Raw genomic sequence first — 15,374 nt, forward strand, 5'->3', positions numbered from 1 at the left:
TACACATACATAATACACATAGTACAGACACACACACATAATATACACTCAAATCATACCTGTACACACAAACAATACTACTTATACAGAGTAAGTATTATACCTCTACATATATGTTATACATCACATAATGATAATATATGTACATAATATACATGTACACAACACAAACTATAGTATACTCAATAATACTATAGTACACTCAATACTCTCAATACTACTATAATACACTCAATACTCTCAATACTACTATAATACTCTCAATACTCTCAATACTACTATAATACTCTCAATACTGTACTACTTTATATAACACTACTTTATATAACACTACTTTTGTCATACAGCCTACAACATTATTAGATCCTAAATTACTATATAATTACACATTTCCTCTATCTTTATACTTGCATCTCCTATTGTTTTAGATGCTAGCTTTATCTCAATATACAAGTATGTTCTACTGCTTGTAAACTATACTTAGTACTTATATTATAACACTACTTTACCTTACGCAGCGTTATCTCACTAGCTGTGAAAAATTATGTTGAAAAAAAAAAATTTATACTCGCAAGAGATGAAGCTCAGTAGAAGAGGTACTCATTATTCGGAAGTAGTAAGAAGCAGAAATGCCACCAAAGAAACAACAACCTTCAGATAAGAATAAGGCTAAGGCCAAGGCCAAGTCGGCCGAAGATAAGACATTTGGAATGAAAAATAAAAATAAATCAAAGAAAGTACAACAACATATTAGTCAAGTTAAAGCAGGAATTGATGGAGGTTTAGCTAAAAAGAAAGAAGAAGAAGCTAAAAGGAAAGCAGCAGAAAAGAAAGCAGCAGAAGATGCTAAAAAGGAAGCAGCTGCATTATTTGGAATTCAACAACAAAAAGTTCCCTTTGGAGTTGATCCAAAATCAATATTTTGTGAATTTTTTAAACAAGGACTTTGTACAAAGGGTAATAAATGTAAATTCTCTCATGATCCAAATGTTGGAAGAAAAGTTGCTAAAAAGGATTTATATACTGATGCAAGAGTAGAAAAGGAAGAAGATACTATGGATAATTGGGATGAAGAAAAATTAAGAAAAGTTATTTCTTCAAAGCATGGAAATCCAATAACTACAACAGATATTATTTGTAAATATTTTATTGATGCTGTTGAAAATGGTAAATATGGTTGGTTTTGGGTATGTCCAAATGGTGGGAATGAATGTAAATATAGACATTCATTACCAGCAGGATTTGTTTTAAAAACAAAAGAACAAAAGAGATTAGAAAGAATAGCAGCTGAATCAGAACCTCAAATTACTTTAGAAGAATTTATTGAATTAGAAAGAGGTAAATTAGATAAATCTAAATTTCATCCAATTACAATTGAATCATTTAATGAATGGAAGAAAAAAGTTCAAGCTAAAAGAGATGATGATAGAAGGAAAGATGGGAAATCTGGAAAGAGACCACTTACTGGTAAAGAAGTCATTTTACAGAAATTCTCTGATAAATATTATACTGAAGAAGATGATGGAACTGAACAATTTGATTTATCTGCTTTTAAGAAAGATTTACCTGATGAAGATGATCAAAATATTAAGGATTATGGTGATGGATCTCATGTAACTGAATTTTATCAACAAGAAATTGAATCAAAATCTGAATCAAATTCAAATAAATCTGAATTAGATAATGAACAAGTAACTACAACTGAAATTGAAATTGAAACATCTAGCTAAATTTATTATTGGTGATACCTTCCCTCATACTTTGCATCTACATTATGTATATTATCATTTATTTTTAAAAATAAATAAATTCTTTTGTTTATTTATTTATGTACATTATACTTAAACTTTTAAATTTTTAATTTCATCATATATTCTCTTTGAATTAAAGAAATCAGATTCTTCATCAGTAAAAATCTTTAATTCTGTCCCTGTACCTTCTAAATCTTTAAGAGCTGTAACAATTTTTCTAATCCAATTAGCTCCCTTTTTATCCATTTCTTCTAATTCATAAAAATATGGTGATTCATAAATATTTTGTAAATTATCAATTAAATTAAAATCATGTCTTGGAACTTCAGTATTAGCATGAACTAAATTATTTCTTGGTGGTAAAGGTAAAGGTTCTTCTGTTAAATGAGTTTGATGATCAATTAATTGAGAATCAGTTTGAGCTCTCTTAATATAATTTCGTGAAGGTAATGGAGGTGATAATGTATTTCCCTTTAATTCAGTTGGCTTTTTAGGTATAATTGGTGGAACTTTTAATTTAATATTACCATCAATTTTAGATTGAGGATCTTCAGGCGTTTCATCATCTGAAGAAGAACTTAAATCAATTAAATTCTCCAGTTGAAGTTGAAGTTCTGGTTCTGTTACAGGATTAATTAAATTAAGAGCTTTTCTAGTTGATGATGAAGTAGTTAATAATCTTCTTAATTCACTCAAGATTTTCATATCATCAATATCTGAAAGTGAATCCTTTACATATCTTATATAAATAGCAATAACTTTCCCAGGATGTAATCTTGCTAATTCAACATATGCTTCTAAATCATATTCACCTGAATCTCCTACACAAATAAATTTCTTTTGAGGAAAATCATTAATAATTCTAGTTAATGATCTTTTCTTTCTTGTAGATGATGGTTCCATTAATGATGATAAAATATTTCCTGAATATTGTTTTAAATGAACAGAACCAATAGGTAATTTAACGGCTTTAAAATATTGATCTATAGTAGTAAATAATTGCCATGGAGAATTAGAAACATAATGAAATGATATATTATTTGAAGAAAATAAATCATCATACCATTTTACAACTGATGGAATATTCCACAGAGTTACTTCATTTAATAATAAATTTGTCATTAATTCTCTTTTATCACCAATTACTCCGGTAAGTTTAATTGTATCATCAATATCACTAATTAATCCTATACCAATAGTTGGTACAAGCATTATTTCTTGAAATGTAAATATTGATTCATCCATACCTGATCTTACTTGAACAATTGAAGGAGTATAAGTAACTTCAATAGTTGCTTCAAAATTTCCATAATCATCAGTATTAACGGATTTAATTATAATATTATTACCATCAATATTTTTATGAGATCCAATAACTATTTGAACTTCAGTATTCGGTATTGATCTAGCTATAAAACATGCTAATCTTTCCTTAAGAATTTCTTCAGAATTAATTGAAGATTGAGTTGTTATTGAACTTATAGGATTTAAATTATCTTCTAATTTTGACAGTTCAGAATTAATCGATTCTGAATCTGAATTTTCATTGGCTGAAAGTATATCTTGATGATTTAATGATTCACTACTCCATTGACTTAATGCTTGAGATGAATTATTTCCATTAGAATTATATCGAGTTATTTGTCTTGCTAATGATAATATTAATCGATTCTTTCTTGTCATAAGTCCAGGACATGATACCCAACCTTTTACATCAACATAATATTTCCCATCTATTTGTCTTGTATAAGAAGGAAATAATTGAATTGTTGTATCCTTAGGAGGTATAAGTCGACCTTGTTCATCATATAAATCACTTCCATTAAATGCTCTACTTGCATCAGTAGCTAAACGTGCAACAGATGTAGTAATCTTTGGTATATAAGTTTCTCTTGTAGCTTTAGCAAATCCTAAAATTCTTTGTCTTCTACTTAAGGGAGTTTGAGATTGTGATTGAGATGGAATTTCTCCACCATTTTCAAATCCTGGTGGAGGACTTAATGATCTATCACCCATAGAATTAATTCTTCTTCTTCTTCTATAGATACTAAATTGTAAGAAATCACTTAAACGTCTATTTTTCTTACCTAATGCTCGATAATCTCGATAAGTATCACTTATAAATTTAAAGGTAGAATTGGGATATTTACGATGAGCACGATATTGATTTATATGAATTGGCCGAGACAATAACCCCGAAGCGAGTTTAAGGATTGAAAATCTTGGAACCCTCACTTTGGAAACACACTTTGGATTTTCAAATTTCGACCTATCAATGGATTGGTTACGCAAATTACTTGTACTGAATAAAATTTAATCCCTACAATTATAATTACTACAAGTCTACAAGATGAGCCCTGACAATCTAATTTCTACGCGGCTTGCTACATCAATTGGAATAGACATTCCATACAATTACAACTTAATTTTATTTTATTTTATTCCTTTTCATTCCATTTATATTATTTTTACACTACTCTTGTATTTACCATTGTTATATAACTTTGGTGTATAGCATAGTGGTGGGCCCTCAAAAATAAGGTTATAGTTCTATAATTTTTACTAACAGTACACTCATTAAATAATATAAGCCCAATTACTTCTCTATGCCACATATATAAATGTATACGTACATACATATAAGGATCTATAGGGATATATATACATTGTGATACACAATGTTATACTTACTGTGGAACAATTGAGTGGGGAGTGTTACCACCTTTAATCGTTAGCTGCTTCCCCCCTCCCCCTATTAGTTAAAAAGCCGATAACCTCAAAGCCCATGTCGTGCGACATTGTACTATGGTGAGTATGATTATCGAATAAATGTCTCGATTTCTTCCAACTCACTATGAGATCTGATAGATAATCTGGGGCTATTATTAGTTAAATAATATAAATTGTATATCTGTAATTGAAGATTTTCAACGGAAATGTCAATTGAAGAAATATCCATTGGTAACGAATTGAAGGATGGGTTTAAACCCACATCAAAATGGATTAATAATGGAATTAATTTCTTAAGTGATATTGAAGAATTCTATCGAGAAAGAGGAGCTCTTGAAAAGGAACATGCTGAAAAATTGAAATTATTATGTAAAAAGTATTTTGATAAGAAATCTAAATTATCTGCTTCATTATCAGTTGGTGATAATCCAATTATTACCCCTGGTTCATTAGAAAGTGCATCATTAGTATTATGGACAGATGTTTTAACTCAAACTGAAGCAATTGCTGATGAAAAGATTCAATTTAATAGACAATTAAATACTAGTATTGGAGATAATTTAAATACTTTAAAAGTTAAAACCAATAAAATTAGTAAACAAATTGAAGGAATTAATGAATTTTTAACTAATGAAAAACAAAAAATTGATGATGAAGTAATTAAATCAAAAAAGCATTATGATACATTATGTCAATCTACTGAATCAGCTCGTGATAAAAGTGAAAAATCTGCTAGTGATAAATATAAGAAAAGATTAGAAGATAAAACAATTGAAATGAATATTGGTAAGAATGATTATTTATTAAATATTTATGTGGCTAATACATTAAAGAAGAAATATTATTACGAAGATATACCTGAATTACTTGATTATTATCAAGAATTAAATGAGATAAGAGTTGGATTAGTTAATAAAATTTTAAAAAATGCTTGTATTATTGAACGTAATACTTGTGATAAAATTAAAGAAAAATTACATAGTATTGATGAAACAATTGATCAAAATAATCCTCGATTAGATACAACTATGTATATTAAACATAATTTATCTGATTGGAAAGAATCAGCTGACGTTCAATTTATTCCAAGTTCAATTTGGCATGATGATGATGAATTAATTACCACTGGACCAGAATTAAATATATTAAAAAGAAAATTAAATGAAGCATCAAATGAATATGCAAAACTTGAACAAAGATGTATTGATTCAAAACAAAAATTAGAAGAATCAACTGGATCTCGTAAAACTGATCCTGCAAGTTTAAATTTAAAATTTGATGGTCCCTTATATACATCATTATCAATTTTACAAACATTTTTAAAAGATGATAATTTACGAGTTAAACGTGATGTTGAAATGCAAATTATTGAGAAATTCGCTGGTGATCAAGATTTATCTTATGTAGAACAACATAAACAAAAGAAATCAAGATTTGGAATATTTAAATCATCAGGAGGATCAAAGAAATCATCTGGTGATAATAATATTTCAATACCAGATAATGCATCTGATGCTCAATCTTTACATACAGTTAAAACAAATAATAGTCATCATACAACTAATTCTCGATTCTTTAGTTTAAGAAGAAATAGAGGTCAATCAATATCATCATCAATAGCTGATAGTACAACTTCAGGAGGTTTAAGAGGTAAAGTAACATATGCATTCCAATCAACTGGAGGTGATACTTTATCAATTAATGTAGGAGAAACTTTTAATGTACTTGAAGAAGATACTGATGGATCAGGATGGACTGAAGTTAGAATGGATACTGGGCAAGAAGGGTTAGTTCCTACTGCATATATTGAAATTATTCATGATTATCAATCATCTACAATTCCAGTACAACGAGGTTCAATATCAAGTAATGGAGATAGTAAGAAAAAGGGTCCTGCAGTTGCTCCTAGAAGGGGTGCAAAAAAGATTCAATATATTGAAGCTTTATATGATTATGTAGCTGATGGAGATGATGAAATAAGTATTAATGCTGGTGATAAGATCACATTAATAGAAGATGATATTGATGGATGGACAAAGGGAGAAATTAACGGATCTACTGGAGTATTTCCATCTAGTTATGTAAGGAAAATATAGAAAGAAACATACTAAGACTGTATAAATAATAAAATAAATGATAACAATAATAATATCTACGAATTAATGGCAAATTCTAAATTTCCGAATTTTTTTATTAAAGATTTTTATATACGTATATATATATAAAAGTATTTTGGTTTGGGATGGTTGGTTAGTTATGTATGAAGAATGTATGCTTCAGAGAACATATGAAATTGATAAAAATGTGAAATAATAAACCCCAAACTAGGATCATTTATCATTATTATTATTATTATGTGATTTACACATAAAATATGAAAGAAACTGAAATGGTAAAATATGAAACAACCTTTCTAATATACAAAAAAATGATATGAATAACCAAGGCAATCCATTAAAGTAAAGTAGTTTATAATTTCAAATTATCTATTCATAAAGTTCTCATCAAAAATATATAATATAGGTGTGATATGGAAGTCAAATGTGAGTAGGACGTGTGAGGAGGAGGAGGAGGAGGATTAACAAATTATTTAATGAGTTTCACCTGGGATTTCAAAAACAACTTGCTTACCAGTTAATTTTGAGTATAATTGTTGGAAAGATTCCAATTTGTAGTCAACAGCAGTAGAGTCCTTAGAGTCTAATAAGATCTTTTGGATCTTGTTACCACCAACTAAGTATCTAACTCTCTTACCAATGATTTCGGTTGGGAAGACAAGATCTTCTAAGATGGCATCATGAACAGCAGTTAAAGTTCTTGATCTTGGTCTCTTTTGTTGTTGTCTAGATCTTCTAGATGGTTTTGGTAAGATTCTTCTTTCAGCTAAGAAAACAACGTGAGAGTCTGGGAATTTCTTTTCTAATTCTCTAGTTAATCTGGTTTGAACTTTCTTGTAAGAAGTCAAAGATGGAACTGGGACAAAGATAGCTAAAGCTTTCTTACCACCAGAAACATCAATTTCTTTAATTGATTTAAATTGTAAAGCTCTTAATTCAGCCTTTAAATCAGCTTGAGCTTCTAAATCAACAAAAGCTTGAGCAACTTTTAATTCTAATTCAGTTGGCTTTTCAGATAAAATCTTGCTGGCAGCAGACATATTCGATATACTATATATATTTGATGATATTCCAAAGTATTAGTAAAACTAAGAAGATACTCTTTGAAAGTAACCTATTTTTTCTGATAATTGGGATGAAAAAAAATTCACTATACAAATTAGAGGTTTTTACAGGTTTGATGTATAAACCTGTAAAGTATTTACAATTTTCATTATGAACGATTTAACCTGTAAATTATTTATGAAAAACTCGTCTGGTGCGAACTTTACAGATTATCATTCTTAAACTTAGAAAGAAAACTTCTACTGCACATAGAAAATTGTATCACATGATTTGCGTGTGATCAAATGGGACTGCTTTTTTTTTGGCGATATTGACTTTTTGACTCTTTCTCGTGCACGTGCATAATGCAGCGTGATTGATATCTTAACTTGTACCATCACAAAATCTGGAGTATACTGTACATCGTGCGTTAACGGAGCAGAATATGTCATAATTTGATTTGATTATATGGTTGGATATATTCGTATATTGAAGTCAAGATCATTTTCAAGCATTTTATTCCCAATTCCATCTATAAGAAAATATTCAATCATGTCATTAGTTGAAAAGGCAAAGAAAGCTGCTGCTTATAAAGCTGTTGATGATAATTTCCCTCCTAATGCTAAATATATTGGAATAGGTAGTGGATCAACTGTTGTTTATGTTGCAGAAAGAATTGGACAATTACCTAATAAGGATTCCTTTATATGTATCCCAACAGGATTCCAATCCAAACAATTAATTATTGATAATGGATTAACATTAGGTACCATTGAACAATTTCCTGATTTGGATATTGCTTTTGATGGAGCAGATGAAGTTGATCCAAAATTAAGTTTAATTAAAGGTGGAGGTGCTTGTTTATTTCAAGAGAAATTAGTAGCTGCAAGTGCCAAAAAATTCATTGTAGTTGCTGATTATAGAAAAGAATCAAATGTATTAGGAAAACAATGGACTCAAGGTGTACCAATTGAAATTGTTCCAAATTCATATGTTAAAGTAACTAAAGATTTAAAACAATTGGGTGCTAAAACTATTACTTTAAGACAAGGAGGTAAGGCTAAAGCTGGTCCAGTTATTACTGATAATAATAATTTCCTTATTGATGCTGACTTTGGTGAAATTGAAGATCCAGCAGATTTGCATAATAAAATTAAGAGCTTAGTAGGTGTTGTTGAAACTGGATTATTCATTGGAATGGCTAGTGCATCTTATTTTGGTGAAGAAGCTGGTGGAGTTAAACTTTGGACTGTTTAGATTATATTTAAATTAAAGTAGGTACTTGAAACGCTAATATATATAATACATTTAATTATAATTAAGAAAAATATAAAATAGTAAATAAATATATATGCATAAGTAAATTTCTAAAAGTAGAATTGAATTAATTAAACATAATTTGATTTAAATGGCTGTAAGATTATAATTGAGGAATTGAAGAAGTTGAACCAATTAATCTAATTAAGTAGTTAATTGTAATTACATAATATGAACAGTAAAAGTATTTCATTTCGTTTCATTTCATTTTATTTCACTTAGTATGACTTGAAATCCAATTTAATGTTTCAACTAAACCAGTTCCATCGATTGCAATAGTTGGAATTACTGACCAAGTATGATCAGCTGATAAGTCATTTAATGAAAATCTATCAATTAATTCTTTTGGTTTTATAGCTCCTTGAACATCTTGTTTATTAGCCAATACAATCAATAAACAATTAACCAATTCTTTATCATTTATGACTCTTAATAATTCCTTTTTAGATTCTTCTAATCTATCTATATCAGAAGAATCAACAACATATATTAAAGCATTTGTACCAGTAAAATAATGTCTCCAAAGTGGTCTAATTCTTTCTTGTCCACCACAATCCCAAACAGCAAATGAAATGTTTTTATGTTTCACTTTTTCTACATTAAAACCAACTGTTGGAACTGTAGTAGTTGTTTTACCTAATTTCAATTTATATAATATAGTTGATTTTCCAGCATTATCTAAGCCAAGCATTAATATTCTTAATTCTCGATTTTTAAATAATTTAGATACTAAAAGACCCATCTTTTATGATTTATAATCTTTGAATTCGATATTGTTTCTTGGTAATAAATCTGATAATAAGGGATATCTATTGAATTAGTTGAATATGAATTACTTGATTTATTAATTATTTCAGATTGAATTGTTTTATTTCAAAATATGAATTTAGACGAGCACAGAAAAAAAATAATAAAATGATTCGTGTTTTTGTTTAAATGTTTAAGTGGTCCTATATGTAGTTGCAAAACCCGTATTAGCAACAATGAGGAATATTACTTCTAATCGATTACAAAAGAAGCTTATGGAACGTAAGTTATGTGTATGGAACTGAATATATACGAATATAGGTATTAGTAAATAAGTATATTGTATTATTATGGTAGATAAGAAAATCTATATGACTATAGCTATGGCTTATGATTAAAGAACTAATTAAAAAATTTTACTCAATAGATTTTCCACATATTAACTACGTGAATTTGTGATATTTGTCAATGACATATGTCTTCTTATATATACTTTTTAATTATATACCTGTTTTGGGTATATTGAATGATTCAAATGAATTAGTTAAAGTAGGGCGGTTTCTGAATCAAAATGTAGTTACACAAAAGCATAAGCATACTCGTATACTTTTTTTTATCTAAAATGACGAATAACCTGACTATGTTTATAGTAACTCTTAGCGTAGCCACTAACTGATCAATTACGGATGGAGAAGTTGAGCCATTTTATGTTTATATCTACTACTTGATGTATAACATGTTTCCTAAACGAGATTAATCTCAGAATAATCTTTTAATTAGGTGTCAACTGACAAAAAGATAATTTATTTCCTAATCGGGACATTCCATTTGCACGAATATTGGGTGCCTGCGCCTAAATCTATTCCTGTACATCAGGCAGTTAATCATATGCTGTAATGTTACTTATGGGGACGGCCGGTACGTTACATTGGTGCTTTGTGGAATACTAGTCATTCAGTACTTTAAAGGACTCTGAATCAAAATTCTGACTTGCTTTATGCTTCGGAACAAAGAGTAAAGGTCTCATAACGAAGCATACATTACCCCTTTTCAAAATTTATAACGGATATGACTATCACTCTTATAAACACATAGGAATGTTTTTATTCTAGGATATGATGTGGTAGGACGTGTATAAGAATGGCCCTGACAATGTCATTTTATACTTAATACCGTTCAAGTAAACATCCGTGCATCATCCTATTTCCTAAAAGCGTAATTTGGGTGAAAAAAAATTATGCCAGCAGTCTTTACTAGGAAAGTTCTGCAACCAAGGAACTGTCAAAATTTTACTTATCAAAGTAAGCTTACAGTTCTCACCTTGGGTTATCTTTTCTACTACATTCCGCACAGTGTATCTAAATGACTTATTAATTTTCTATCTATTATACAATTTATTAGATTATAACTATTTCTTACTCTTCTTTTCCTTTTTCTCCTTCTTTTCAATCTTCTTCTTAGTTTCAACTGAATCTATTATTCTTTCTAACGATAATTTAACATCTCCCTTATTGAAATGTTCCAAATTATAATACTTTGGAGCTATTTCAACCAACCATTCAGGATTAACTGAGGTGACTGTCCTTATATAATTCTTACTTGTTAAGACAAATTCATTATATATAACCCATTCAGGATCTTTCCCTAACACAGTCGATGGATGGATTAAAACTTCTTGATTATCCTTTATTGTTAAATAACCTTTACCACCTGATCTCTTCTTTGCAACTTGCATGAAAAATCCAGCAGCAAGTGCCTTTCTAACTTCATCTTCATTTGTACTTGATATCAATTCTAAATCAAATTTTTCCATAATTCTTCTTAATTGTGATCTGACACTCTTAGCACTAGTTAATGATCTATAACTTAAGAAATTGTCTCTACACCATTGATGTAATCCAGTTTCAAATGCATCATTTCCTTGAAATTCGTCATACACATTTAATAAAGTAATATGGTCACCTGATGGATGAGAAAATCTCATCTTACATTCATCAGCTCTCTTTCTAGCAGATGCTGGTCTAACAAATACATTAGGTACTGATAATAATGCAACAATAGTTAATATCTCTTCAGAACAATTGAATCCTGGAGATCCAATTAACATAACAGCTAACAGCGGATCTAATGGGAACTGTGATGATAATCTACCTAATGCAGTTAAATCACCTTCATCTGATAAACATTGTAAATAGTTTAATTCTTCTAATGCTCTCATCATAGTTTCTGGAGCTGGAGGATCCATGAAATCAAAATGAACAAGATCATCTACTCCTAACTTTTTCAATTCAAGAACAGTTGATGCTAAATTACTTCTTAAAATTTCAGGATATGATTGTTCAATTAATTCCTTTTTAAATGCTTCTTCAGTATATAATCTAAAACATTTACCTGGTCTTGTACGACCAGCACGACCAGCTCTTTGTTGAGCAGATGCTTTAGATATTGGTGAAACTAATAAAGATTCAACTCTGATTCTTGGATTATAAACCTTTTGTTTTGAGAAACCAGGATCAACAACATAAACAATCCCATCAATTGTCAAAGATGTTTCAGCAATATTGGTAGATATAATAATTTTCCTTCCTGGTCTTCCATTTGGTCTTAATGGTTCTGGTGCAGGATTGAAAATTTTTTGTTGTTGGTGTGGTGGTAAGGACCCATATAATGGATAAACATCTACTGGTCCACAGTTTTGTTCTCTAATTAATTCATCACATTCAAGGGAGATTTTTCTACATGCATCTTCAATTTCTTCTTCACCTGTTAAAAATAAAAGAATATCACCTTCATCTTCAGTGGCATGGATTTGTAATACAGTTCTAATGGCAGCATCTAAATAATCACGTTGGAATTCAGGAGTATAATAAATTTCAACAGGATGAGTTCTACCAGGAACAGCCAATAATGGGGCATCATTAAAATAATTTTGAAATTTTTCAGCATCTAAGGTAGCTGACATAATAATGATCTTTAAATCTGGTCTTCTTACACTAACTTGTTTTAATAAACCCATTAAAATATCTGTTGCCAATGTTCTTTCATGCGCTTCATCTAGTATAATAACCGAGTATCTTTTTAAATCATGATCTTCCATAGCTTCTCTTAATAACATACCATCTGTCATATACTTTAAGATTGTCTTATTAGAAGTTTTATTCTCAAATCTAATACTGTACCCAACTTCTTCACCTAATTCAACATCTAATTCATCAGCAACTCTCGCAGCAACAGACATTGCAGCAACTCTTCTTGGTTGTGTACATGCAACCTGAGTACCACGTAAATGAGGTAAATCATCCCATAATACAAATTGAGGGATTTGTGTAGTCTTACCTGAACCAGTTTCCCCAACAAATACCATGATTTGAGTAGATTGAAATATCTTTAAAAATTCAGCACGTTGAGCATGAACAGGTAAGTCTCTTCTACCTTTCAAAATTGAGAAATACTTTTGAGAAAATGGCTTACCTGTGAATGGATTCTCATGACCATTTTCAAGAGCTTCTGCTTGTTCAGCAGTTGTTTCATGTCTCTTAAATTTGGAAAATTCACCATCATCGTGATGAATCAAAGAATTGTTTTCAACTGCATGAGGATGTTTACGTAAATTTTCTTCAGCTATTTCTGCAACAATCTCCGCAGTAGACTCTTCAGACACTTTCTGTTTCTTCAATGCCCTTTCACTCATTTATGATATTGATCTTATCTGATTTAAGTTATCTATACTTCTAATACATTTAACTACGATGCCTTCTATAAAAAAATTATAATATTGACTCTGTATGCAGGATCTCTTCTGATCATGTGACTAATCACATTTTACATCACGTGATTTATTCTACTTTTGAAAAGAGTAAATCTTTACTCCTTACCCTATTTGAAATGAATACATTATTTATTAAATTATATTAAAAATTAGTTTTCACAAATCCTCTAACATCCTGGAAGGCTCACAAATATTAAATACGGCAATAACAGTAAAATAAAATTTTTGAAAATTTTTGACATAAATCTAGAATTAAAAAGAAACAATAAGCTGCAAAAGGAAAAATTTTCACAATTCTACTTTCTAACTATCTACAAAAAGTATTGGCATTTATTAATTCATTTTCCGGACTCTTATGTAAGTTCTAGAATCCTAAAGTGAGAAGTAGTTATTACTTTGCAGATCGATGATGTATTTAATGATTTTTGTTCCTGGATCTTATACGGGCTTTATATGCGGAGTTTCTTTTTCAAGTGTTAATCTTGTCTAGAATGAACTTACAAAGCGGAGATAACACATCTAGAGATACAGAACTACATTAAATAGTGGCATTTCGCAATTTTTGATATGAAATTGAATGCAGGTGAGTTAATATGGACTTCAATAAATTGATTTATGTGCAATGCAAGCCGTAAAAAACCGTTGAAAAGTGCCAAATGAGCAAAAAATAAAAATTTTGCATTGTTGGATAAATTAATCATGACATCATATACTTCTTAAAGGCATATGTATATGTATATTATATGATTTACAAATAGGTGCGATGCAGTGTCCGAAAACGGGTAGGTAGTTAGTGAGTAGAAGTAAATTAATACTACTGAATAAGTTATTTAAAAGACAAATCTTCTTAATACCTAGAGATGAGCTAACCGAAGATATTTGAAGTTGATCGTCTCTGACATATGGATATGACAACATTTAGTGGGTAAGTAAACTGAATGTTTTACAGAAGAATTAAAAATACAAATACAACTATCTGCTTTAATATGCAACCTGTAGGCTCATCTGTGTACATTTGATAGATCAATACAAATGTCTATTGTACATATAACAATAGACTCAAGTAAAGAAGTCGATATAACAAAGAAGTGCCGGCTATTGAGCATTAATTGACAACCACTTTGGATTTGAAATTTAATTTTTAGAATACGAGAATCTCGTTAATATTAAATCAAATTTGAAGTCTACTGCAGCCACAGGGCTATCGGGCCGTGCTGGATAAAGATTACTAAAATGATGAAAGATCTTGATCCGACTCTTTCATAAGTGGACCACTGCCAAAGTGGAGTAAATCTACCTGCCAAAACTGATCCACGGGGTGTTGTAATGCCAAGTAAGATCATACAACAGATGCCATAACGGGTGTAACTGCGATAACCAGCGATCTAGTAAAATAACCAGCGCTCAGTACCAGAGATTTTCGCTACTCGACTTGATGCAAAATACCGCGCCAGATCAACAAGGAACAAAGAAAAAAAAGAAAAAGTCTACTAAGTGACGGTTTGCAACGTAAGTGGTTTCATTGTTCTTATTGATTGATTCTCGGCAAATGATTTGGATTAGTAACTGTTTGTTTGCATAATAAGGTATTTGAATACGAAAGACCGTACAAGATAAGCAACGAGGTAGATCGATTATCATCGATTATCGCGCACTAGTATTATCATCATTGACGATAAGACGGCACAAATACACGAAGGAAAAAAAAAGCAGGCAGAAAGAAAGAAAAAAGCAGCACTAAAGCAAGAAAGATAGTAAGAACAGACGGAGTCGTCAAGTAAAGCAAGGCGACTAGAAATGATTTAAATAAATGCTATGCAACAATAGTACGAATTTATAGGACAATTCTTTGTTCACATTTAGTGAGGAGTATAGTGTTAGTGTTGTTAATTGCTACCT

The 15,374-nt window shown here is 29.9% G+C and overlaps 7 protein-coding genes across 7 annotated transcripts; 3 read left to right on the plus strand and 4 right to left on the minus strand. All coding sequences in view use genetic code 12, as the record gives it.

Annotated features, from left to right (window-relative positions):
• The first annotated feature begins 427 nt into the window (after positions 1–427).
• On the plus strand, positions 428–1,785 carry RJT21DRAFT_44067 (uncharacterized protein). The gene has a single exon (XM_064884565.1). It carries the CDS (start codon positions 630–632, stop codon positions 1,728–1,730), a length of 1,101 nt encoding a protein of 366 aa, XP_064738027.1. The 5' UTR covers positions 428–629; the 3' UTR covers positions 1,731–1,785.
• A 56-nt stretch (positions 1,786–1,841) lies between these two features.
• On the minus strand, positions 1,842–4,539 carry RJT21DRAFT_133103 (phosphatidate phosphatase; the record flags this gene model as incomplete). Its single annotated transcript, XM_064883176.1, has 2 exons — positions 4,114–4,539; positions 1,842–4,020 (listed from the first exon to the last, which is right to left on the minus strand). Exons 1-2 carry the CDS (start codon positions 4,155–4,157, stop codon positions 1,842–1,844), a joined length of 2,223 nt encoding a protein of 740 aa, XP_064738028.1. The 5' UTR covers positions 4,158–4,539.
• Positions 4,540–6,876, plus strand: BZZ1 (Bzz1p). The gene has a single exon (XM_064884566.1). The coding sequence runs from the start codon at positions 4,688–4,690 to the stop codon at positions 6,575–6,577; it is 1,890 nt and encodes a 629-aa protein (XP_064738029.1). The 5' UTR covers positions 4,540–4,687; the 3' UTR covers positions 6,578–6,876.
• RPS7A (40S ribosomal protein eS7) lies at positions 6,651–7,791 on the minus strand. Its single transcript, XM_064882065.1, has one exon. It carries the CDS (start codon positions 7,636–7,638, stop codon positions 7,072–7,074), a length of 567 nt encoding a protein of 188 aa, XP_064738030.1. The 5' UTR covers positions 7,639–7,791; the 3' UTR covers positions 6,651–7,071.
• Positions 7,792–8,016: 225 nt separating this feature from the next.
• RKI1 (ribose-5-phosphate isomerase) lies at positions 8,017–8,963 on the plus strand. Its single transcript, XM_064882066.1, has one exon. The coding sequence runs from the start codon at positions 8,111–8,113 to the stop codon at positions 8,897–8,899; it is 789 nt and encodes a 262-aa protein (XP_064738031.1). The 5' UTR covers positions 8,017–8,110; the 3' UTR covers positions 8,900–8,963.
• ARF3 (Arf3p) lies at positions 8,964–10,137 on the minus strand. The gene has a single exon (XM_064883379.1). It carries the CDS (start codon positions 9,699–9,701, stop codon positions 9,174–9,176), a length of 528 nt encoding a protein of 175 aa, XP_064738032.1. The 5' UTR covers positions 9,702–10,137; the 3' UTR covers positions 8,964–9,173.
• An 849-nt stretch (positions 10,138–10,986) lies between these two features.
• RJT21DRAFT_121348 (DEAH-box ATP-dependent RNA helicase) lies at positions 10,987–13,421 on the minus strand. Its single transcript, XM_064882067.1, has one exon. It carries the CDS (start codon positions 13,395–13,397, stop codon positions 11,115–11,117), a length of 2,283 nt encoding a protein of 760 aa, XP_064738033.1. The 5' UTR covers positions 13,398–13,421; the 3' UTR covers positions 10,987–11,114.
• Positions 13,422–15,374: the final 1,953 nt, after the last annotated feature.

Source organism: Scheffersomyces amazonensis, assembly GCF_036850825.1.
Source record: "Scheffersomyces amazonensis strain UFMG-HMD-26.3 chromosome Unknown RJT21scaffold_4, whole genome shotgun sequence".
NCBI classification, from domain to species: domain Eukaryota; kingdom Fungi; phylum Ascomycota; class Pichiomycetes; order Serinales; family Debaryomycetaceae; genus Scheffersomyces; species Scheffersomyces amazonensis.